Below are 23,781 nucleotides of genomic sequence, written 5' to 3'. Positions count from 1 at the left end.
GTATTGTTGATCGTGAAGTACGTATGTCGAGAATATCATAACATTTTAGAATTGGAGTAGCTTAATTCAAATATAATTTGTATTTGTTAGGAATCGAACTAGTCTCGAGTTTGGTGTTTCAATTTATTGACGTTATGTGAGCTGTCGAGACAATTTAAACAAGTTTCTAGTAAAATGAGGTTATTGAATGTTTAATAGGTCTAGTAACTCTGACAGTAAGTGCGCATTATTCTTCAGAACTACTGATCAACATCAAATAAGCCAACACATGGCAATTCATTTGCAAAGCCATTTAATTACTAAAATAGTCTTTAAAATAGATTTTCTGAAAACAATCAAAATTGAATTTTTGCTAAATGAATCTTTGGCTATAAAGTATTTTACATTTTGTTTCAAAACCAAGTGTTTCGTTACACCAGAGGCTCTTTTAGAAATCTGTGCGGATAACAATAACATTTTAGCAAGTTGTTTCATTTGTAACATTGCTGATTACTTTAAATTAACTTCAAACGTTCGCTACAATGCAATAATGAACAATCCTAACAAAAGTCAACGGCAATAAAGTATTCAGATTTCAGAATAAATCAAAGTCATAATATTATAGAAATTAAATCTAAGACCGGTAAAAGCTTATATGAACAGGCATAATTTAATAAATTGTAAAAATAACGAAAAACCAAAACTAAGAAATCGGACAGAACAATATTGCTCTACTTTCGCCTCCTTGATTTCCTCTTGTGACTAATAACCTCAGTTTGGGAGTCCCGGCCCACATTAATTGTCCTAGTAAAAACAGGTGACTGTCTCTCCTGATATCGGACCACCCTTTCACTGGAGGTAGTTCTAGTTCGGGATCTCCGCGCTGGGAGAATCTCGTCCGGTCTCCGGTGATCAGATCGTCTGGTGTCATCTGATAATGGTCTCCGAGATGTGTCTCTACTCGAGTAACCCCGCTCCGAGTCCCTAGCAGTGTCTGATTCTTCTTTCGAACACTGTCGAGGTGGTGTTCCTGAAGACGTGTTCTTGGATCGTCTCCTCGATTTCACGCTGGAGGATGACCCTGACTGCTTATTCAGTTTCTGCTCGCTGTCCGACGGAGGAGGAGTTTTCATTTTTGGTGCTCGTTCTCGAGTGGTTTCGCTAGAACAAGACACTGGTGTGGATTTTGACTCCGACTCTGATGACCCCTTTTTTCGACGATCTTTTTTAGGCGTCAGGTTGGTTGCTGAGGCGTGTTTGGATTGTCGATCCTTTTTACCGTGTTTCTTTTTACTTTGGGAAGAATCTAACTTGATTCCTTTATCTGATGATCTTTTCTTATGAGTTTTCTGAGAGTCCTTGACCTTTTTCGGCTTCGAGTCTGATTTTGAATCATTAACGATGAGGGTTGTATCCTGATTCTGACAAATTTTTGATGCCAACTGAACGTCTCCACCTTCGTCATCGCTGGTCTCGCTGGACCGTTTCCTGTAGTTCGAAGATTTAGAGCATTTCCTTTTTCTGGGGAACGCAACACGATCAGACGTCAATGTTTCAAGGGGCTCAGTTGGAGACATCTCAATCTGATCAGGGCGAGGTAGAAGAGGGATTGGGTCGACACCGGGCGGAGGGAGAAGAATGGGTGGCTCGGTGAGATCTTTTCCTGGTGGAGGTAGAAGTATCGGTTGTTTTGTCTGCTCTGGAGGGGTAAGAAGGAGGGGCGGTATCACCACATCAGAGCCCGGTGGTGGGAGGAGGATAGGTTGAGTTGTGGTGGTTGGAAGAACAGTGGGTAATGAAGTAGGTTCTGGCGGTGGAGCTGGGGGAGTGTCAGTGCGAGGTGGAGATCCAGGCGGAAGGGGTGGAGCCTCTCCTGGAGTAGAACTCATAGGAGGCGTGGAGGCCGGGGATATTGGTGATAAAACTGGCATGTTGCCTAAACTCGATACACTGTTTCCAGAAGATTCCCTGCTCCGTTTGGCTGATCTGGTTATACCAGACAGCACTGCTAAAGCAGGGTTCACTATATCTTCGTATCTTGAAACTGCAGTCGACGCGTCAAAAGTCGGTGCAGGAACCTCTACCGTGGGCGGCATTCTAGCTGGTGGTATTTTGTCAGACTTGAGAATAGCATCAACTGTGTGAGCGAGATGGGGTTTACGGGGCACTTTCGGGGGAGATGCTGGAACCGGAGCTGCCTTCTTGCGCAGGAGAGGGTTCACGACTATGCTGCTGGAGGCAGGGCTCACAGCAACTACACTACTCATGTTCGAAGTACCCACAATATTGGTCCCTTCAGCTGATCCCTGCCCTCGTTTCTTTCTCAGTCGGGTCAAAAGTGCTTCGTCAAATATCACCAGCTTTTCTGGCTCTGGGAGGCAATACAGCCGCTTCTGCTCTTCCGTTAACGTGTCTTTAGAACTGGAAGTAGTAGTGGAAGTGACTTTAGCTTCAGAAGTTTCCTTTGCTTCGGACGGTGCAGTGGACCCTTTAGCTACTGCAGGCACATTCAAAGTTTTCTGGACTGAATCATCAGATTTGGCAACACGTTGTTTACTGCTGCTGTTAGTAGCCTCGTTTGAAGAGGTAATAGTTTCATCTTGATGCTTTACAACTTCATTCTGTTTCGTTTCACCGGAAGGCCGTCGAGCAAGTCTAGGGTCCCTGGATGACACTTGAACCTCAGCTTGACCGGAAACCACTTTGGATTGAGATGTAGTAGCACTAGTTGACTCAGTAGAAGCTACACTTTCGCTAGCAGGCGGTTTATCACCAGCTTTCTGGGGCACTGCAATATCAGGGGAGGAGGAACTAAGGGAAGCGTAAGACTCGTTACTTTTTGATCGTGCTCTCAGAGCATCAGAACCCAAACCTCGAGCTCTTTGACCTGTCCCTGTAATCGGTATAGGATTCACTGGAATAGCTGCTCTCCGAACATCCAGGTTAAACGTGTTGTTCGCCCTGATAAGCGAGCCACCTTGAAGTGACTGGTTTGTTTGCAGCTCACAGGATGATTGCTGGGATTGTTCGTTTTTAGGCGGGACAGAGCGGTCAGTAGCTCGCCCTATAGGAGGGGTAGAGAAAGAAGACTGCCGCTGAGTGAGGGTTAGCTGGTTGGGAGGAGGTGTGGCAGGGGAGGTGACCACCGTTTGAGAGGTGACGGCAGGTGAAATGGTCGGTGTAACGGGCGATGCGACTGTCTTCCTGTGCCCTGTGTTCCATGTGGATCGGTCCGGAGCACAAGCTGACCTGGTCAGCATATCCGGGAGATAGGATGCTAAGTGTGGGGCGAATGTGGGAGGATTGACACGTTCACTTGGCGGTGTCCGCAGCTCTGGCTTGATATCTTTCTTCGTTATCGCTTGTTTCACAGTGGAGTAGGTGTTGTTGGAGTAAGCAGGTTGTAGAGGGAATATCTCCGAGAGGGCGTTTGGTTTGTTGCTGGCTTGCCCTTGTCTGGGTTTCCCCACTATTTCTTCCTTCACTTTGTTATATGTAGCCTTTTTCTGGTTGTGCTGTTTAGAGAATATCGCCGGTTGTTTTGGCGACGAAATCTGGAGGTTCAGAGATTTCGGGTTGAAGCCTGGTGACACTGAAGGGCTACTGAATGGACCAGGAATAACGGAAGCTTTACTTGCTGGAGGAGTTGGAGCAAAGTTCCCCGCGTACTGTGGGTTTAGAGCCTCCTCATTTGAATCTGTCTCCGAATTAGAGGCTCCCTGATCGTACACCCTATTAGACGGGTAACACTTTGGCTGCACCGATGAAACTGCACTCAGCATCTCCAGATTACTCTTGGGTCCATCACCGAACAGTCCAGCTGGACTTGGACTACAACTATCCTGGTTAGTGTCCATCGGCTCGGGAGTCTCAGGAGTTTTTCGGACCTTTTGAGGGGGCGGTTTCTTGGTCCTGAGGTCCTGAACAGCGTGTTGCACTCCCTGGAACGCTGACCTTGGAACCACTGTTGTAGGTCGGCTGTTCAAGTGTCTAGGAGGTCCCCAAACCGGAGCGTTGGCTACCTCTGGCTCATTCTCTACCATTTTTGACTTCAGGCGCGGATCTCTTGAATTACTGGAACTAGGCTGGGAAGACGAGCTTTGCGAGGAAGATGCCCTTCTGTAATCAGTTGGTTCAAAGTTTGAGAACTGACTTCTCTTCAGGTCCGTGTGAGAGGAACTCGAAGCTTTGTGGAGGGTTTCAGCACTCCGGACATCGAAAGAACGTGTTTCTGATCTCTTGGAATGCTCAGAATGTCTCGGCTCCACATTCCGATGTTGAGGGTGGCGAGGTTCTGGCTTTCTGAGCTCCTGTACTCTCGCTTCTGGTTTTTGGATCTCGTGACCACGCGAGCTGAACGAAGTTTGATAGGAGACCGGTAGAACTTTGACGAAACTCTGAGAAGCTTGCTCTTCTTGCCTCGTTTTTGTTAGCTTTGTAAGATTTGATCTGAGTTCTTTGTTGGTCTGCTTTTCCATCTCGTAACATTTCCTCGCTTTGTTGAAATCAGCCTGAAAAATGGAAACTGTCAACAATTTTAAAATTTGAGACAAAAAAGTTCAAAGTAAAGGCCACACAATCGGCAAAACAAAATCTTAAAAAACCAATTTGTACAAATAACAAAAGGAAGAGAACAGTTCTTAAATGAAACAAACCTCTTTATTAGCAAGCTGATCCTTAAAACTTTTCTTCTCGAGCGTGGCGTTCTTCCTGATGGTCTCCATCTCAGCCTGAAGTCTCTCAATTACCAGATCTCTGGAGTCGTCAGGTTGTGGGGCTGTGAACTGTGTACTTGAGGAACAGGTCTCAATAGGCTTACAGATACAGAGGTCCTTAGTGGGCAGGTTGTTCTGGAGTACTGAGACACACTCTTTTACTCCGTGGTAGATCAGGTTCTTGATCTGGGAACAGTGAAGACATTCGGTTAAAATATCATTATTATTAACTTAAACTACTCGGGATGCATTAAAGTAAATGTTTATATAATCTCTAGCTGTAAAGAAACTTAGAGGATTGGGAGTTTTTAATGATAAATTTACCGCTTTGCAAGCTACATTTTGACTGTCGTACCTGTAGTTTATCTTCTTGGTTAGAATGCTGTTTTGATAAGTGTCTGATCTCTTGAGTGTGCTTCAGGCAAAAGCTTACTCGCTGTAATGATTGCCATTATTAGTTCAGCAGTTTACAAGAAATCAAGGTTTAAACATAATATGATTAAGAGAAAAGAAAATTAAAAACGAAAAATGTGAATTCAGAGCAATGGTAAGATAATTTATAAATGTGACCGGTGGAGCTTTACAAAAGTTACCTCAGGAGAAACGTAATCCTCAGCGATCTTGATACAGCTCTGAAGATTGCGGACCTGATGCGGGGCTCCTGCTGGGATGAAGACAGCGTCTCCCTCGCACTGCACTATCGGCCAACCTCTCACACCGTACTCCTGAGGGAATCACATGTCTGGATCTGGCTACATTTGGCGAGGGTCATATATAGAGTGGCTTTATGTTATATCACTAGCGAGGAGCTTTCTAGTGTGGTTTTGTGTACCAAAACTTTTCACCACATATCTGTATCCCCCCTAACTGCATTATATAATGCTTATAATTGTATTTGTAGCCCCTCAGCTCGGAATTTGTATAAATTCTTGTATACATTTTTTTTGTATAAATTCGAGAACAATGTCTACATTTGTGCTACGCAAACCGCAGTAAATTCTTAAAATTTGTTGATCTTCGGCAGCCTCAAACCGGAAAATAAATTGATATCCGGTCGTTTCCGGTCCGGAGCCGAAACCCCAGACCCCAGTCGGTTCCTAATCAAGCCACTTACCTGGAAGAGACGTTTCCTCATTTTCTTATCAATGTACATGGCCTGATCGTGTATTGGATCGTGTCCAGACGGCAGGGTCTGTCCGTTCTCGTTAGCCACTTTGTGGATGAAGTGCCGGATCTTGTCGATGTCGTTTGGGTGGTAGATGTGCCAAAGTGCACCTATTTTACATTTGTCACGTCTTATCCTCTCCAACTACGATGAAGTTGTTTTCAGTATTTTTATTAGGTATCGAATTCAATTGTGGTTAACATTTTTAGTTCCACAAAATGAGACATAAACTAGCTGCATGTCAGTAACTAAATTAGTAAAATAGTAAATCTCAGTTGATAAAAGGTAATTATCGCACTTATTCGTACCTGTTTGTCATCAGTGTCTTCACAGATGTCTTTGAGAGCATAAACCTTCCTTTTCAAGAAAGACGAATCTGTAAAGATTAAAATTAATCAAAATATTGATATGTTTATTTCACTTATTTGAACATGTGGAATACATACACGATCCTGAACTTAGTAAAAATTGTAATTCTTTCTCTTAAAATGTAGACAACGTACTTACCAGATTTAGAAGACCCCGAATCGTCGTCGTAATTAATAACGACATCCTGAGACTGTCCTACGTACATGACCACGTTTACAGCGTCTGATATGTCAATATGTAACACAGTGCTAGCCTCTGAAGGAATGATATGTCAATATGTAACACCGTGCTAGCCTCTGAAGGAATGATATGTCAATATGTAACACAGTGCTAGCCTCTGAAGGAATGATATGTCAATATGTAACACAGTGCTAGCCTCTGAAGGAATGATATGTCAATATGTAACACCGTGCTAGCCTCTGAAGGAATGATATGGCAATATGTAACACCGTACTAGCCTCTGAAGGAATGATATGTCAATATGTAACACCGTGCTAGCCTCTGAAGGAATGATATGTCAATATTTAACACCGTGCTAGCCTCTGAAGGAATGATATGTCAATATGTAAAACCGTGCTAGCCTCTGAAGGAATGATATGTCAATATGTAACACCGTGCTAGCCTCTGAAGGAATGATATGTCAATATGTAACACCGTACTAGCCTCTGAAGGAATGATATGTCAATATGTAACACCGTGCTTGCCTCTGAAAGAATGATATGGCAATATGTAAAACCGTGCTAGCCTCTGAAGGAATGATATGTCAATATGTAACACCGTGCTAGCCTCTGAAGGAATGATATGGCAATATGTAAAACCGTGTTTGCCTCTGAAGGAATGATATGTCAATATGTAAAACCGTGTTAGCCTCTGAAGGAATGATATGTCAATATGTAACACCGTACTAGCCTCTGAAGGAATGATATGTCAATATGTAACACCGTGCTAGCCTCTGAAGGAATGATATGGCAATATGTAAAACCGTACTAGCCTCTGAAGGAATGATATGGCAATATGTAAAACCGTGCTAGCCTCTGAAGGAATGATATGGCAATATGTAAAACCGTGTTAGCCTCTGAAGGAATGATATGGCAATATGTAAAACCGTGCTAGCCTCTGAAGGAATGATATGTCAATATGTAACACCGTGCTAGCCTCTGAAGAATTGAAACAGGTGGTGCAGGTGGAATGTTCGAGAACATCTCAAAATACAAGACATGTAGTTTTTACTGCTCGATCATTACACACACACTTGGAATGTAGACTTGCACTGTGGTATGGGGTGTATAACGAGGGATCGTATTACACTACCATTACTATATAGTATATATATACTATATAATATATAATATACTACACTACTACAAATCACACCTGATATAATATAGTCACTAGTCAACTGGTCTAATTAGCGTCTGTAAATCTGTAATAATAAGCAGGATCTTGGTGGGTCTTCAAACTAAGAATACGCTGCATAGAATACGATAAAACAACACCGGACAATAATTACCGTTAGGGTTGTTAGCGTTACTGTAAGCAATGTACATCTTAGGGCCAAGGTCAGGAGTGCAGTATATGTTAGGAAGGTAGCGGGCTATGTTGAACAACCCGTCTCTTTGCGTGTATGTCTTCAGAGGTATAACTCTCATGAAGTCATCGTACCTAGGAAGGGTGATTGATAAGAAGGGAGGTTATGAAATTGAAAATAAAGGGGTATTACACGTATTCTTGTTAAGAGTTAAGATTATTATTTCTGCTGTTAATGAGTTATTGTCAGGCCAAAATTGTACCATGTACAGATAACAGAACCAAGATTGATCTACCATTGAGGTAGTTTCTCCTTGAAGTCCCAGGTGGTCGGCCAGTCCTTCAACTTGAGGACCATAGGATCACCATTCTCGTTCCTCGGCCGCTCGTTCACATTGGCGAAACCGTCGAAGAAGTCTTTGAGGGAGATACGGTGAACCTCCAATGTAGAGGTGTTAATCACCAGTTCTCTCTCGTTACCTGCAACACTCGTTTATAATGATTTCAGAGATAAGGTATAGTAGAACAATGCTTTCGTAGCAATATATACTCCATTATTGTATAAAGCATTATGATCTTGTTGTAACCATGATCTTAAATCTGCTTGTCCATATCTTCAAACCTACCGAAATGTTTGCTGAAGCTATCAGGGTTCCAGAGGTTTTTGTTAATGCTATCACTGGCGGATCCGTACACTACAACCGCATTTCCCTTCTGGTGGAACTTAGAGAACAGGCCCACATTGTCGGGGTGTCCTCTTTCCTTTAGAGCTAGTACTTGTCCGTTACAAATCAGATCGTGTGGAACGTCTGAAAAAGGTTGAAAAATGTAACTTTGTTCATTCGGACACTGAAACTATTTGACGTGATGTGAAGTGTGAACTGTGCACAGTTTGAACCAAGTAAAATATAAAATAAAGTATAACCAAAGTTGTCCAACTATACATCACCCTCTAACTCAGTTTAAACTACATTTTGTGGCGAGTAAACCTCCTGACTTACTTTACCTCCCTTATGAAGCTAACGACCCCAGACGCTGGGGAAGAGTATAACTGCATTCTCAAAGACTTGTGTAACGATTATCTAAGTTCAGTATCCTCTCTAGGAGTATCAGTACCAGAGCCAGGTTCTAGCTAATGCTCTAACTTGTGATGGCTGTTTGTTAGCCCTTCCGTCTCCCCAGTCTTCTTTTGTGAAGCTGTCCCATCTTTACCGTTAGTTTCAGACTTAGACAATAGATATGGTCGCAGCATACTGACACGTGACAGAAAGTAACCGATCAGTTTCCAGCATTGACCAATCAAAACCGAGGACATTTGTCACGTGTCAAAACAAACATAGATCACCTCCACGCCAGTATCCAGATCTATAGCGCAGAAGGTTCAGGTGTTCGGGACGAATGACGCTCTCTCCTCCAAGATCCAGACCCACTCAGTGCCTCCCTTTCCCTATTTAATTCCGTCTGATTTATTCTCCTTGGAAACCACCACTCTCCTTGATAAGGGCGGGGAACAGTTTGCTAAGATCCAAAGACTCAGATAGGGGAGATTTTGACTTTTAATAAGATATTAATTTGATTTTCCACCACGATGTGGTGATCCCTATATCATGATACAGAGGACATAATTTCTTACCGTTTTAGAATGGAGAAATTCTAAAATGAACAAAAGTTTGACGTGTTTGGTCGTTATATTAGCTTTCTCGCTTAAGATGTCCCACGGCTCACCAGGTAAATGTAATGTTTATTTTCATTGCAGAGATAAAGTTGACCTGTCCATTTTTAATTAAAATATAGCTGATACAAATATCCAGCACCTGCAGCAGATCTAACATTTCTTATTCTCAGGGTGGGTTACGATGATTAGTAGTAAAGTATATAGCATACCATCCGATCAAATAGTAGAAGTAAAAACCACGGGAAATAGTGTTGGTGCATATTTTGGAGCTTCCTACGACACAAGGGCCTTCGTCATCCAATACCACTCCACTGGATGGAGATATGTAGTCGCGGAATGCATGACAAACTCATGGGCTACGAACCAACATATGAGCATCCCAAGCGACTATACTAAAGTATGGAAAATCCAGAAAACAGGAACTGCTTTGATACTCATATGCAATGATGTGACAGTCCTTAACTTTAACTTTGCAAGCAGCTATATGAACGGATTCTCTAACTGTTACAGCCATTGGACTACACAAGCCACAACGATTCAATTTTCAAGTTTCTCTACTTGGAACAATATACTTATCTGGAGAGAAGGTGACAATTAAATATAACCTTGGTCTTTGAAGTTTGCTACTTTCACAAAAATAATGACATATATCTTGTCCAAGAAGAGTTACAATTAAACTCAATTAAATCCACAGTGTGTAGCGGACTACCCCCGACCTGGACCCACATGACCAGCTCCCCTGGACTACCTGTAGAGACAGGAGATGTGATAACAGTGTCCTGTACATCTGGCTACACTCTCACAGGAGATAACCACGTGACTTGTCAAGCTGATCAGAGCTTCCAGTTCAGTGTTCAGCCTAGCTGTAAAGGTGAGACAGTCAAGGTCATGCTGATTCCTTAACTTTGGAAAGCTTTTTTTTCCAACTCAAAATCAATGATTAACCTGTTATCATTATTTCTGAAGATCTTACATTATTTGAGCTGATGTCCAGTTTTGACTGAAATATTAAAGCTTCCCAAAGAGAAAAAAAAAAACATATATATGATTGAGGTAAGCCAAAAAACAATTTCAGACGCCTGCAAGGTCCTGCCAATAGAGTGGGACGTTAACCTAGTCCTTGAACCCCCACTCCCCCAAGATCACGGAACAGAAGTTACAGTGAGGTGTGCTCCAGGGTTCACTATGCAGGGTGCTCTCAGTACTCAACAGGCTACTTGTCAGGACGGGGTTCTCATACCTACTGGGCAACCTCCTTCTTGTCTTATCAGTATGTTACATTTATGTATAATGATCACTTTATCGACAAAATAGATTAAACCCATTAAATCAAGCCACAATTCTTCTAACTCTGATATCCAAGGCTCCCTAATTTTCCAGAAAGACGCCCCTACCTCATATTTATTCTTCCAATTAACTCCAGTGTGCAGCGGACTACCACCGACCTGGGAACACATGACCAGCTCCCCTGGACTTCCTGTAGAGACAGGAGATGTGATAACAGTGTCCTGCACATCTGGTTACTCTATCACAGGAGATAATGAAGTGACTTGTGAGTCTGAACAGAGCTTCCAGTTCAATGTTCAGCCTAGCTGTAAAGGTGAGACAGACATGGTCATACTCATTACTCATCCTTTTACTTATCAATCCTTTAACTTCATGTCACTTTTGTTGCTTAACAATTATGAGTATCTTGGAGGATTTAGAATTATTTACGATTCCGTCGTCCAAATTTGCCAGAAAACACAAAATAATGAGGAAAATCATTAAATAATTTCAGGGGAATGCAAGGCCCCACCACCAGATTGGGACGTTAACCTAGTCCCCGAACCCCAACTCCCCCAAGATCACGGAACAGAGGTTACAGTGAGGTGTGCTCCAGGGTTCACTATGGAGGGTGCTCTCAGTACTCAACAGGCTACTTGTCAGGACGGGGTTCTCGAACCTACTGAACAGCCTTCCTCCTGTCTTACCGGTATGTTATTGTGATGTGTCAGCACCAAAATTATAAAGAAATCTAATAAAGGCCCGAATCACCCTCCCCGGCCCAGGCAATCCCCGTTAATATTTACTTCTTCGAACAGAGAACCTTGACGCAGATATCGATAAAAATTTATCTCAATATACATCACCCTCTCTCTAACTCAGTTTAAACTACATTTTGTGGCGAGTAAACCTCCTGACTTACTTTACCTCCCTTGAAGCTAACGACCCCAGACGCTGGGAACAGTATAACTGCAGTCTCATAGACTTGTGACTGTGTAACGATTATCCAAGTTCAGTATTCTCTCTAGGAGTATCAGTACCAGAGCCAGGTTCTAGCTAATGCTCTAACTTGTGATGGCTGTTTGTTAGCCCTTCCGTCTCCCCAGTTTTCTTTTGTGAAGCTGACCCATCTTTACCGTTAGTTTCAGACTTAAACAATAGATATGGTTGCAGCATACTGACACGTGACAGAAAGTAACCGATCAGTTTCCAGCATTGACCAATCAAAACCGAGGACATTTGTCACGTGTCAAAACAAACATGGTTCACCTCCACATCAGTATCCAGATCTATAGCGCAGAAGGTCCAGGTGTTCGGGACGAATGACGCTCTCTCCTCCAAGATCCAGACCCTCTTAGTGCCTCCCTTTCCCTAGTTCATTCCGTCTGATTTATTTTCCTTGGAAACCACCACTCTCGTTGAAAAGGGCGGGGAATAGTTTGCTAAGATCCAAAGATAGGGGAAATTTTGACTTTTAATAAGATATTAATTTGATTTTCCACCACGATGTGGTGATCCCTATATCATGATACAGAGGACATAATTTCTTACCGTTTTAGAATGGAGAAATTCTAAAATGAAGAAAAGTTTGACGTGTTTGGTCGTTATTTTAGCTTTCTCGCTTAAGATGTCCCACGGCTCGCCAGGTAAATGTAATGTTTATTTTCATTGCAGAGATAAAGTTGACCTGCCAATTTTTAATTAGAATATAAAGATATGACTGATTAGATACTAATATCCAGCACCTGCAGCAGATCTAACATTTCTTATTCTCAGGGTGGGTTACGATGATTAGTAGTAAAGTGTATAGCATACCATCCGATCAAATAGTAGAAGTAAAAACCACGGGAAATAGTGTTGGTGCACATATTCAAGTTTACTACGACTCAAGGACCTTCCTCTTTCAATACCAGTCAACTGGATGGAAATATGTAATCCCGCAATGCATGACAAACTCATGGGGTACAAACCAATATATGAGCATCCCAAGCGACTATACTAAAGTATGGAAAATCCAGAAAACAGGAACTTCCTTGATACTCATATGCAATGATGCGACAGTCCTTAACTTCAACTTTGCAAGCAGCTATATGAACGGATTCTCTAACTGTTACAGCCATTGGACTACACAATCCACAACAATAACATTTTCTTTCTCTACTTGGAACGAGCAGTTTATCTGGAGAGAAGGTGAAGATTGGATATAACTATAAGCTTGGTATTTGAAGTTTGCTAATTTCACAAAAATAATGACACATATATATATTATAATATCTTGTCCAAGAAGAGTTACAATTAAACTCAATTAAATCCACAGTGTGTAGCGGACTACCCCCGAGCTGGACCCACATGACCAGCTCCCCTGGACTACCTGTAGATTCAGGAGTTGTGATAACAGTGTCCTGCACACCTGGTTACACTCTCACAGGAGATAACCACGTGACTTGTCAAGCTGATCAGAGCTTTCAGTACAGTGTGCAGCCTAGTTGTAAAGGTGAGAAAGTCAAGGTCATGCTGATTCCTTAACTTTGGAAAGCTTTTTTTTCAACTCAAAACCAATGATTAAGCTGTTATCATTATTTCTGAAGATCTTACATTATTTGAGCTGATGTCCAGTTTTGACAGAAGTATTAGAGCTTCCCCAAACAGAAAAAAACAACATATTATATATGACTGAGGTAAACCGAAAAACAATTTCAGGAGAATGCAAGGCCCCACCACCAGATTGGGACGTTAACCTAGTCCCCGAACCCACACTCCCTCAAGTACACGGAACAGAGGTTAGCTAGCCAGGTTCTAGCTAATGCTCTAACTTGTGATGGCTGTTTGTTAGCCCTTCCGTCTCACCAGTTTTCTTTTGTAAAGCTGACCCATCTTTACCGTTAGTTTCAGACTTGGACAATAGATATGGTTGCAGCATACTGACACGTGACAGCAAGTAACCGATCAGTTTCCAGCATTGACCAATCAAAACCGAGGACATTTGTCACGTGTCAAAACAAACATGGTTCACCTCCACGCCAGTATCCAGATCTATAGCGCAGAAGCTAAGGTTCAGGTGTTCGGGACGAATGACGCTCTCTCCTGCAAGATCCAGACCCACTCAGTGCCTCCCTTTCCCTAGTTCATTCCGTCTGATTTATTTTCCTTGGAAACCACCACTCTCGTTGAAAAGGGCGGGGAATAGTTTGCTAAGATCCAAAGAATCAGATAGGGGAAATTTTTACTTTTAATAAGATATTAATTTGATTTTCCACCACGATGTGGTGATCCCTATATCATGATACAGAGGACATAATTTCTTACCGTTTTAGAATGGAGAAATTCTAAAATGAAGAAAAGTTTGACGTGTTTGGTCGTTATCTTAGCTTTCTCGCTTAAGATGTCCCACGGCTCGCCAGGTAAATGTAATGTTTATTTTCATTGCAGAGATAAAGTTGACCTGCCAATTTTTAATTAGAATATAAAGATATGACTGATTAGATACTAATATCCAGCACCTGCAGCAGATCTAACATTTCTTATTCTCAGGGTGGGTTACGATGATTAGTAGTAAAGTGTATAGCATACCATCCGATCAAATAGTAGAAGTAAAAACCACGGGAAATAGTGTTGGTGCACATATTCAAGTTTACTACGACTCAAGGACCTTCCTCTTTCAATACCAGTCAACTGGATGGAAATATGTAATCCCGCAATGCATGACAAACTCATGGGGTACAAACCAATATATGAGCATCCCAAGCGACTATACTAAAGTATGGAAAATCCAGAAAACAGGAACTTCCTTGATACTCATATGCAATGATGCGACAGTCCTTAACTTCAACTTTGCAAGCAGCTATATGAACGGATTCTCTAACTGTTACAGCCATTGGACTACACAATCCACAACAATAACATTTTCTTTCTCTACTTGGAACGAGCAGTTTATCTGGAGAGAAGGTGAAGATTGGATATAACTATAAGCTTGGTATTTGAAGTTTGCTAATTTCACAAAAATAATGACACATATATATATTATAATATCTTGTCCAAGAAGAGTTACAATTAAACTCAATTAAATCCACAGTGTGCAGCGGACTACCCCCGACCTGGACCCACATGACCAGCTCCCCCGAACTACCTGTAGATTCAGGAGTTGTGATAACAGTCTCCTGCACATCTGGCTACACTCTCACAGGAGATAACCACGTGACTTGTCAAGCTGATCAGAGCTTTCAGTACAGTGTGCAGCCTAGTTGTAAAGGTGAGAAAGTCAAGGTCATGCTGATTCCTTAACTTTGGAAAGCTTTTTTTTTTCAACTCAAAACCAATGATTAAGCTGTTATCATTATTTCTGAAGATCTTACATTATTTGAGCTGATGTCCAGTTTTGACAGAAGTATTAGAGCTTCCCCAAACAGAAAAAAACAACATATATATGATTGAGGTAAACCGAAAAACAATTTCAGGCGCCTGCAAGGTCCTGCCAATAGAGTGGGACGTTAACCTAGTCCCCGAACCCCCACTCCCCCAAGATCACGGAACAGAGGTTACAGTGAGGTGTGCTCCAGGGTTCACTATGGAGGGTGCTCTCAGTACTCAACAGGCTACTTGTCAGGACGGGGTTCTCGAATCTACTGGACAACCTCCTTCTTGTCTTATCAGTATGTTACTTTTACGTATAATGAGCAATTTACGGTCGAGAAAATAGATTAAACCCATTAAATCAAGCCACAATTCTTCCAACTCTGATATCCAAGGCTCCCTAATTTTCCAGAAAGACGCTCCTACCTCACAATAAATCTTTAACTCCAGTGTGTAGCGGACTACCCCCGACCTGGACCCACATGACCAGCTCCCCTGGATTACCTGTAGAGAGAGGATATGTGATAACAGTGTCCTGCACATCTGGCTTTACTCTCACAGGAGATAATGAAGTGACTTGTGAGTCTGAACAGAGCTTCCAGTACAGTGTTCAGCCTAGCTGTAAAGGTGAGACAGACATGGTCATGTTGATCCTTTAATTTATCAAAGCCTTTTGCATGTCACTGTTGTTGCTTAAACAATTATGATTATCTTGGAGGATTTAGAATTATTTACGATTCCATGGCGTCCAGGTTTGCCAGAAAACACAAAATAATGAGGAAAATCATTAAATTATTTCAGGGGAATGCAAGGCCCCACCACCAGATTGGGACGTTAACCTAGTCCCCGAACCCCCACTCCCCCAAGATCACGGAACAGAGGTTACAGTGAGGTGTGCTCCAGGGTTCACTATGGAGGGTGCTCTCAGTACTCAACAGGCTACTTGTCAGGACGGCGTTCTCATACCTACTGAACAGCCTTCTTTCTGTCTTACCGGTATGTTATTATGATGTATAAAGAAATACAATACAGCCCCGAATCACCCTCCCCCACCCTTTTTAATATTTACTTCTTTGAACAGCAGAACCTTGACAAAGATATTAATAAAAGAGAGCTCAGTAATGGGCAATGTGAACCTTGCATTGTTAATAAATAGCTATCCCAGCTATTAACAAACAGTAAACTGTTTAGTTGTTAAAACAGTTAATTAAACCCGAGTTTTATTGTACCTTACATTGCATTAGTGAATTCTTATATTAGTCTGTTTTGGAGCTGGTAACTTATCGTTCAGAGTATACGATAACCATGCTGTTGCGACAAAGGATGAAAGGAAAGTAACAGTCGCACTCTTTAATCTTTAGATTTACTCGGATGCTGGGTGGCACAATTCGCGAAATCGGTCATATCGATCAATATATTCACTAGGTCACGCCTAATTTATGACCATCGACCCTTTTGATGACCATTGAGATTTCAGTCCTAAGAACACCTTAGACATAAAATTATTAAAAAGCCCCGGGTTTTACGTTAATCGCCACGCTTACCTCCTATCCTTTTTATAATGCAGATAGCAAACTGCACGTTGAGAAATTCAGCAAATCAATATACATTGATTGCAACCATAAATCATAGTTTTGATACATAAATTGGAAACTTTACCTCCAGTAGGACATCTCGTAAAAGGAATATCGGTAACGGAGATACAGTGCAAATCCTTCACAGCCTCCACTGCACTACACAATTGTTTAACAGCTGAAAATGTTTCTCAATTTACTACTTTGACTCAACATTAGACAATATCTAAGTTATACAATTATACATTGGCGAATGCGTAATAAAAATGTACTCTTCGCACACAATACTGCATAGAAATTAAAGAAACGCGGAGGATGGAACAGGGCGAGTGTAGATAAATAATCTTCCTGTAAATTGTACAAAGATCTAGAAAGAACGCACGTTACATTGGTTAGGTTTATATGTTTATTATTCGATATTAATGTATAAATGGCATGAAGGCTGAAGCCTTACGTACGGTGTGAGAATATTGATATTTAGACTTACACAGTTAAAATTTCATTGAAGAGGAGCTCAACGGGAGTATTGTTCGATGACGTTTCATTTATTGTTTACTTACTTTTTACAACTTCTCGTAGAACTAATGATCATTAATGATTAAAATTACAGAAGAGGTGCTGTATTTTTAACACAAACATAGAATGATCCTGCAAATTTGTTTGACATTTGGAGCATGTAAACTTACCTCTAGGTGGAATAGTAAGACAGGTATCCAGCGAAGTGAGATTGTGAACACTTCCATCACTGCAATCCGCTAATCCAGTCGACACAAAACCTGAAAAGTTCAGGATCAGTCGAGATCCGCAAAGTTTGCCGCATCAACCTTGGTATTTTGGCTGGCGACGCGCGAAAAATAGTGAGCTTTTTATAGCAGCGCAACCGAAAAATGGTGTGCTTTTTCATGATGTACGCGGCTCATTTGTTTACCATACCACGCTCACTGACCGTGTTTCAAAATATGTGTCATGTGCGAAAAAATCCTACACAAACTAACCTGCAAGCCTGTCTCGGTAGCAATCCATACAGATAACATAGCCACACCTCGGACAGAAGAGGTGGATGTTAAAGAGAGTAGTGGTGCAGGTGTCGCATAGTTCCCGAACATTCTTCACTTGGTGCTTCAATCCTGAATAATTAGATATTGCTAGAAATTCTGAGCAGATGCGATACAGAGTGTAATAGCTCTAAAAATAATTTGATCTGTTATCAAATGTGAACGAATAATTTAGTCACGTGAGAATGTAGAATATATAATGCGTGTTGTGACATGTGACTCTTTATGATGAGTTAAATCAATGATCGCAGTAATGTGCCGACATATTTCGGTTTATATGTGCCAACGTTTAGTATTACACTGTCATAAAAGAAGTGAAAAAACATCATAATTAATACCAATTCTTATCTATCAAGATAAAATTAACTAACCGAAACCAAAAGTGTTCCTTACTGTTTGATGAGATTGACAGATCTATATATAATGTATGCACATTCATATCACCAGTAATTAAAGGGCAGCTACTGTTCTTAATATTTTAATTGTGCGTACAAATTGGTAAACAATTAAAAAGTAAGGGTAACTACTAATTGGTTAAGCAACTGTCATAGTATGAAACATGTGCTACAACATAGATGAATTGGTAATACGTTTGTAACTTTCAATAATCAATGATTATGAATGCGAATGATCATGATAGAAAACTATAGAACACCGTAGAACATAATAACATCAGCGAGCGATCCAGAATGTTCCAGAATGTTCATGATAGTCACCTGATAAGAGGCTACATTACAGTACTGAACTACATCCGGCACTGTTAACCTTCACTGTGATAACATATAATAACAATAACACTTACTAATGTTTGGAACATTCTCGAGTTCCCACAGTTCGAAGGACATGAGAAGGTTAAAGTGAGGCAGCAGATGTCTGAGGATGTATTTAGCTGCATCGACCTCGAGTTCTAGAACAGCGTTCCCTGAGGCAGGAGTAAATTTAACCTTCTAGAATATTCTACTTCACTACTTAAATTGTCAGACACATAGATAGGTTCGCTATACCTTGGAATGTGATATTGAGTGGTACTAGTCACTACTTCAACATTATCCATCTCCACTCATCTAGTCCCAAAATATTCTAATATACAAAATATAGCGAAGAAAAAAATTAACTCTATACTAGATAGGATAGCTTCTGGCAAAAAAGTTAACCCCACTTACTGGAAGGAACCCAACTTGTGATATTAGCTGCAGTTTGACAACTCTCGAAATCAAATACAAAGAGTCTAGTATCCTTCTTCACCAGTCTCCGGAACCAGAGGAAGCGACACGTTTCCTCGTCTATGGCGGAGTTAGAGGTGTTACTGGTGGCACAATCCAGACAGAGTGGGATCCAACCAAGGTATTGTGAACATCTGTACCGCTGCATAAACGGTACTCCTTCGCTCTCTTTTGTTACTTCTCTCGGCAACTCTCCTTGAGAGGGGAGGAGGTTTAGATTAAGTAGAAATTTAAGAATTATGATAGAATCATTAAAAAAGGATTGAAAATAAATCATGATAATATTTCAAATTTACTCTTACCTGTCAATTTACAAGACCCAAGCCCCTGTTGTTTCATGAAGGAGGAGTCCTGTAATCTATCAGATCTAAATACCTCCAGATTAGTTTCCCTCAGTTTGGAACACATCAGGGGATGAGATTTAATCATGGACACAGACAGTAGATCCTGTCCACAAAACGGGCACTCTGGTACCAGAGAATCACAGTAGTTGGAGCACCAGAACTCGTAGGAATCTGCCAGGTTGTTAACTCCAACTAACAGAGCTTTCAGTTTGCTCTGATTCCGCATACCAAACGTGTTGTAGCAGCTGAGGAAGATTTTGTAGACAGCGAGGAGGAAGGGGTGTTTAATGCCTGATGGACCTTTGTTGGGGATGAAACCAAAGCAGTCCTTTAGTCCGAGACACTGGATTTTCTTATAGTGAGAATAGATCTCCCCCATTGAAGTGAAGGTTTCGGTACAAAAACTACATTTGTAGGGGTTATTTCTGGGAATCTTGGACATGATGAAATTGTAAAGCTTAGAATGGCACTGAGAGTCCACAGTTTCCATGACCAGCAGGAGATTACCCTCATACAAGTTGGGGTAGAGTTCACGACAGTAAGCAACAGTTCGCTTGTACGCGTTCAGTAACTCACTCTTCACAACACCCTCATCAATCTGGTCTTGTAGCTTGACATGTTGTAACATGTTCTGTAACACCCGACACTCAAACGTGGCTATGTGGTAACGCACGTCTTCTATCGTCTGAAACATTATGTCACACAGGAAACAGATCTTGGACACTGCGATCTTGTCGGCAATCGCTAGTTGGTTGGCAAGGAATCCTGGGGAGGTGCCATACATCAACCTGAACGATTCCATGGTACCATCGTATCTAGGATATATCTTCAGAGTCATGTTGATAGATTCCTTGATCTGCTTTCTAAGAGTTGGTGAGATTATGGACTGTTTACTGCTGATATCAGTCTTCACGCTCTTGTGTAAGTGACTGTACTGACTCTGGATAAATCTCTTTATCTCAAACAGATCAGTCACAGTAAAGGACGCTTTGATCTCACCACGATTATCCTTCTTACACACCATTCTCCGGTGGAAGTCGAGATAAGATTTGATCTCTGGACAGAAGTTCTCGACAGGTTCCTCCAACCACAAATGTCGTTCTATCAACTCCGCTGCAACGTTACAAGCATTGCAGATGTTCAGTGTGGATCGTGCGTCGTACGTGAACATGGACTGGGCCCAGGACTGTAGAGATTTGAAGTTATGTAGCATGGCCATGTTGTTGTTTTCACTGAAATATTTCTTCATGCTGCCAGAAGAAATGACAGTGTTGGGGTCCATTTCGAACATGGACGAATAAATTTTGATAACCTCGAGCATTTTGTCCGTCTTAGCCATACCTTTGCCGCATTTGTTCCATTCATTCTTAACCAGGTCCACAATGAACATGATAGTGGGACACCTCAAGAACTGGAGGTGCAGCAACAGGTGGTCTTGGGACTTGAAGTCCATGAAACAGAACGAGCAGGTCGTACTGTCGTTACTGATAACATACGACATTAAGTTCGCGTGCTTGACATAGTTCTGGGGAGAGTTGATCAAAAATGTTTCAAATTCTTCGTGATCAAAAAACTTGGAACACTTGGTTGATCCCTTGAAAAGAAACAAAACTTTGCGAATGTGGTGAACAAAGTCGAAGGTGATGGATCTGTTTTTACTTATGAGGATATTGGGAGGAGCGTGGCAAGGCCTGAAGAGGTGGTTGAACTGGTATATCTCGTCCATAACTTGGAGAAACTGTTTGAGATAAGGACATGCTCCAAGTGCCAGGTGATTTACCAGCGTGTTAAACAAACCTTTGTCTTGTCCACAGAGCGGACACATTGCACCGTTCTTCTTCTTTATCACTCGTTTTGCCCACGAGAAAAACTCTTGAAACAGATTGTTTTCGTCGTAGTTCAGAGTCGGCTCCAAGATGGACTGTTCTGTACTCTCAAACAGAATACTTTTAACTCTGTCAGTGAGATTAAAGTTGAGGAACTTGGCGGTGACAATGGTGATGTACTCAGTTAGTTGCTCCTTCTGGAGATTGATCTCGTATTCCCCCCGTAACACAGCTTGTTTTATTATGTAGCAGGAGTGTTGAGTGATTATTGCCACAGGGTTCTGAACATCCCACTCACAATACTCCAGCAAGTTGTAAATCTGCTGACACACAGGTCTGATGCTCTTACAGGAGATGTACACGATGTGCTTCAGTAGATTTCTCTCCGTGTTGAAGGTTGTGAAGCAAAAGGGACACTCAGTGGCAATGTCGCTACTCTTACACTGCAGAACTTCCTCGGCCCACTGTTGTTGTTGTTCCTCGATTTTCACCGCGATGGCCGTTTCTTTTGGTGCTTTGTAATACTGCAAATTAAAACCCTGGTCCAATGATTTAAAGTACATGGCGTTCTCCAACAGTTTGTACGCCAGAGCATCAGGTAGAATGGACTGTTTGATCATGATGGGTTTAGCAACACATTGAAAACTCATGAAGTATTGGAAGCAGCTGCTCATCATTCTAAGCGACTCAATCTGTCCAGGAACTTTCCAAACAGTGTCCACGTGAGTGCGCATTTCTTTGTAGAACTTCAACAAGAACGGACAGAGGGAGAATGATATGTGATGCTTCAGCACGGCAGGATTTGTGATGTTTGAATAACACAGGGGACAGTCTGATGCCCGGTGGATTATACTCTCCGTGATGGACTCCATGATCTGTACAATGAAGTGAGCTTTATCTTCCTGCAGGAACCGCAAGTCGTGGATGTCGTGTTGGAAGTTGAGAGCGTAATAGTTGAGAAGACAGTAGTAATACTGGAAGGTCCATGAAGTACCGACCTTCTGGGAAGTTTCCAAAGTGTAGGAATCACCATGAAATATAAGAAACGATTTGAAGACGATACACGAATCAAACAAATGTCTCTTGTCGAGATACATATCAGTGTCAGATACTTCTTTGTTCTTTACCGTTTCTCCACAGAAAATGCATTTGCCCTTGAGGCCCTGGACACTGTTGTTGTGGAGATAACTTTTGGAGAAGATTTCTTGAATGATGATAGGATTGGTGGTTTTCTCTATGCTCTCCTCAGCAGTCTGAGTTGATACCTCGGGATCGGGAGTCGTTGTTTGAGGAAGACCTACCACAGTTTCGGTGAATATCGTCCTTAACACAACACAAGATGACACCAGATGCTGCTGCACAGCTTTCTCGTTCAAGAAAGTCTGTTCACAAAGCAGACAAGTGTTTTTAGAGTCTGCATGCTGTTGTTTTAACCACCTTTGGAAGTCCTCCACAACAGAGTCCATAAGGTAGCTGTGAGAGTCCGGGGACTCATAGTTCATCACCTCGATCTTTTGTTTAAATCTGCGGTATACATCTCGAAGTGTGGCTACGATAGTGGATTTGGAGGCTTGCTTGTCTCTGTTTTTGTTCTTCTCTTTTAGAGCTTCAATAGTTCCAATCTCTGACATGAACTTCCAGCCACTAGTCTGGCATGAGTTGTCTTTAGTTTCTATCCTATCTCTTGATCTCTTCCTTGACATGCCTAACCTATCCATCATGGCCAGGGAGTTTGTTGACAAATCTGGAAAATTTGCAGAGTTCAGTTGAGGTGGGAGCTTGGGTAACTTGGGTGGGCTGAACTTAGAAGAGAATTTGTGTTTTGCTGCAGCCTTTCCTTTTGATTTCTTGCTGGTGACACTTTTAACAGCAACTGGTTTAACAGCAACGGGGTTCAATACTTTGCCCTGGTACAGAGGTACAGGCATAGATTTCTGTACCTGTTGAGTGGCAAGAGATGAGCTCAGTGCTTGAAGGTCCAAGGCTTGAGAATGTAGGCTCATGTCACGATGGGGTTGACTTGAGCCCTGGTTAGACGATTGGCCATTGGAAAATATTGGTCTGTACTTTGTTTGGTTGTTTCCAAGGTTGATGTTGTTGGTTGAGCTGGATGGAACAAGGAATACTGGAGCAGTCAGAGAGAAGGACCCAAAGAAGGGAGCATTCTGAGGAGGCTGTGTGTTCTCTGAACTTCCACTACCTTCTTTCCCATTAGTATTTGACATGTATATCCTGCAATTGTTTTTTTGGTAATTTAATAAGTTTTCAATACAGCAATAAGCATCTAACCCCACTATACACATTTACAATCACCATTTTTATGATAAATAAAAAGTTAAGTTGAGCTTATTACAGTGAACTTGCAGATCTTTGTCTCCCGCAAGAATCCTCATTTTTTTGCAAGGCAATCTCACTGTAATTGTATGCAAAAGAATGATTATGCAATAAAGAGTGAGCCACATATTTTATAATAGGTCAGTGTGCAAACGTTTGAGCCTATAACACAGCAGGGAAAAAAGGAAATCGCGGCATGTACGGAATCGCGATTTTTCCCATTATTTGCGACAAATTTTATGTGTAGTTTAAGGTATAGTCTGTTAAAATTTTAAAATCGCGATTTTTGGTCAAAATAATCGCGAAATCCTTTTGTCCCTGTAACACAGTCATTTTGCATATCATGGAGAAAATGTTAAAACAATTTGAAAAGTGGTTT

At 41.6% G+C, this 23,781-nt stretch overlaps 3 protein-coding genes across 3 annotated transcripts in view; 2 read left to right on the top strand and 1 right to left on the bottom strand.

The window, feature by feature from the left end:
- LOC134825041 (uncharacterized) overlaps positions 1–23,781 on the top strand; it is an 852,482-nt gene that overhangs the window by 35,475 nt on the left and 793,226 nt on the right. The gene's annotated exons all lie outside the window — the stretch shown is intronic.
- The window catches only part of LOC134824982 (G patch domain-containing protein 1-like), a 79,299-nt gene that overhangs the window by 27,402 nt on the left and 28,116 nt on the right, over positions 1–23,781 (top strand). The window lies entirely within an intron of this gene.
- LOC134824918 (uncharacterized) lies at positions 164–23,309 on the bottom strand. Its single transcript, XM_063836929.1, has 16 exons — positions 19,201–23,309; positions 18,839–19,093; positions 18,478–18,597; positions 17,616–17,747; positions 17,307–17,396; positions 16,706–16,798; positions 8,382–8,564; positions 8,052–8,235; positions 7,739–7,890; positions 6,367–6,483; positions 6,168–6,235; positions 5,809–6,003; positions 5,288–5,419; positions 5,050–5,130; positions 4,635–4,880; positions 164–4,490 (listed from the first exon to the last, which is right to left on the bottom strand). Exons 1-16 carry the CDS (start codon positions 23,291–23,293, stop codon positions 711–713), a joined length of 9,921 nt encoding a protein of 3,306 aa, XP_063692999.1. The 5' UTR covers positions 23,294–23,309; the 3' UTR covers positions 164–710.

This window comes from Bolinopsis microptera, chromosome 1 (genome assembly GCF_026151205.1).
Source record: "Bolinopsis microptera isolate Bmic1 chromosome 1, MBARI_Bmic_1.0, whole genome shotgun sequence".
NCBI classification, from domain to species: Eukaryota; Metazoa; Ctenophora; class Tentaculata; order Lobata; family Bolinopsidae; genus Bolinopsis; species Bolinopsis microptera.
The sequence above is the reverse complement of the archived record's forward strand: the minus strand, read 5'-3'. Positions and strand labels throughout refer to the sequence as shown.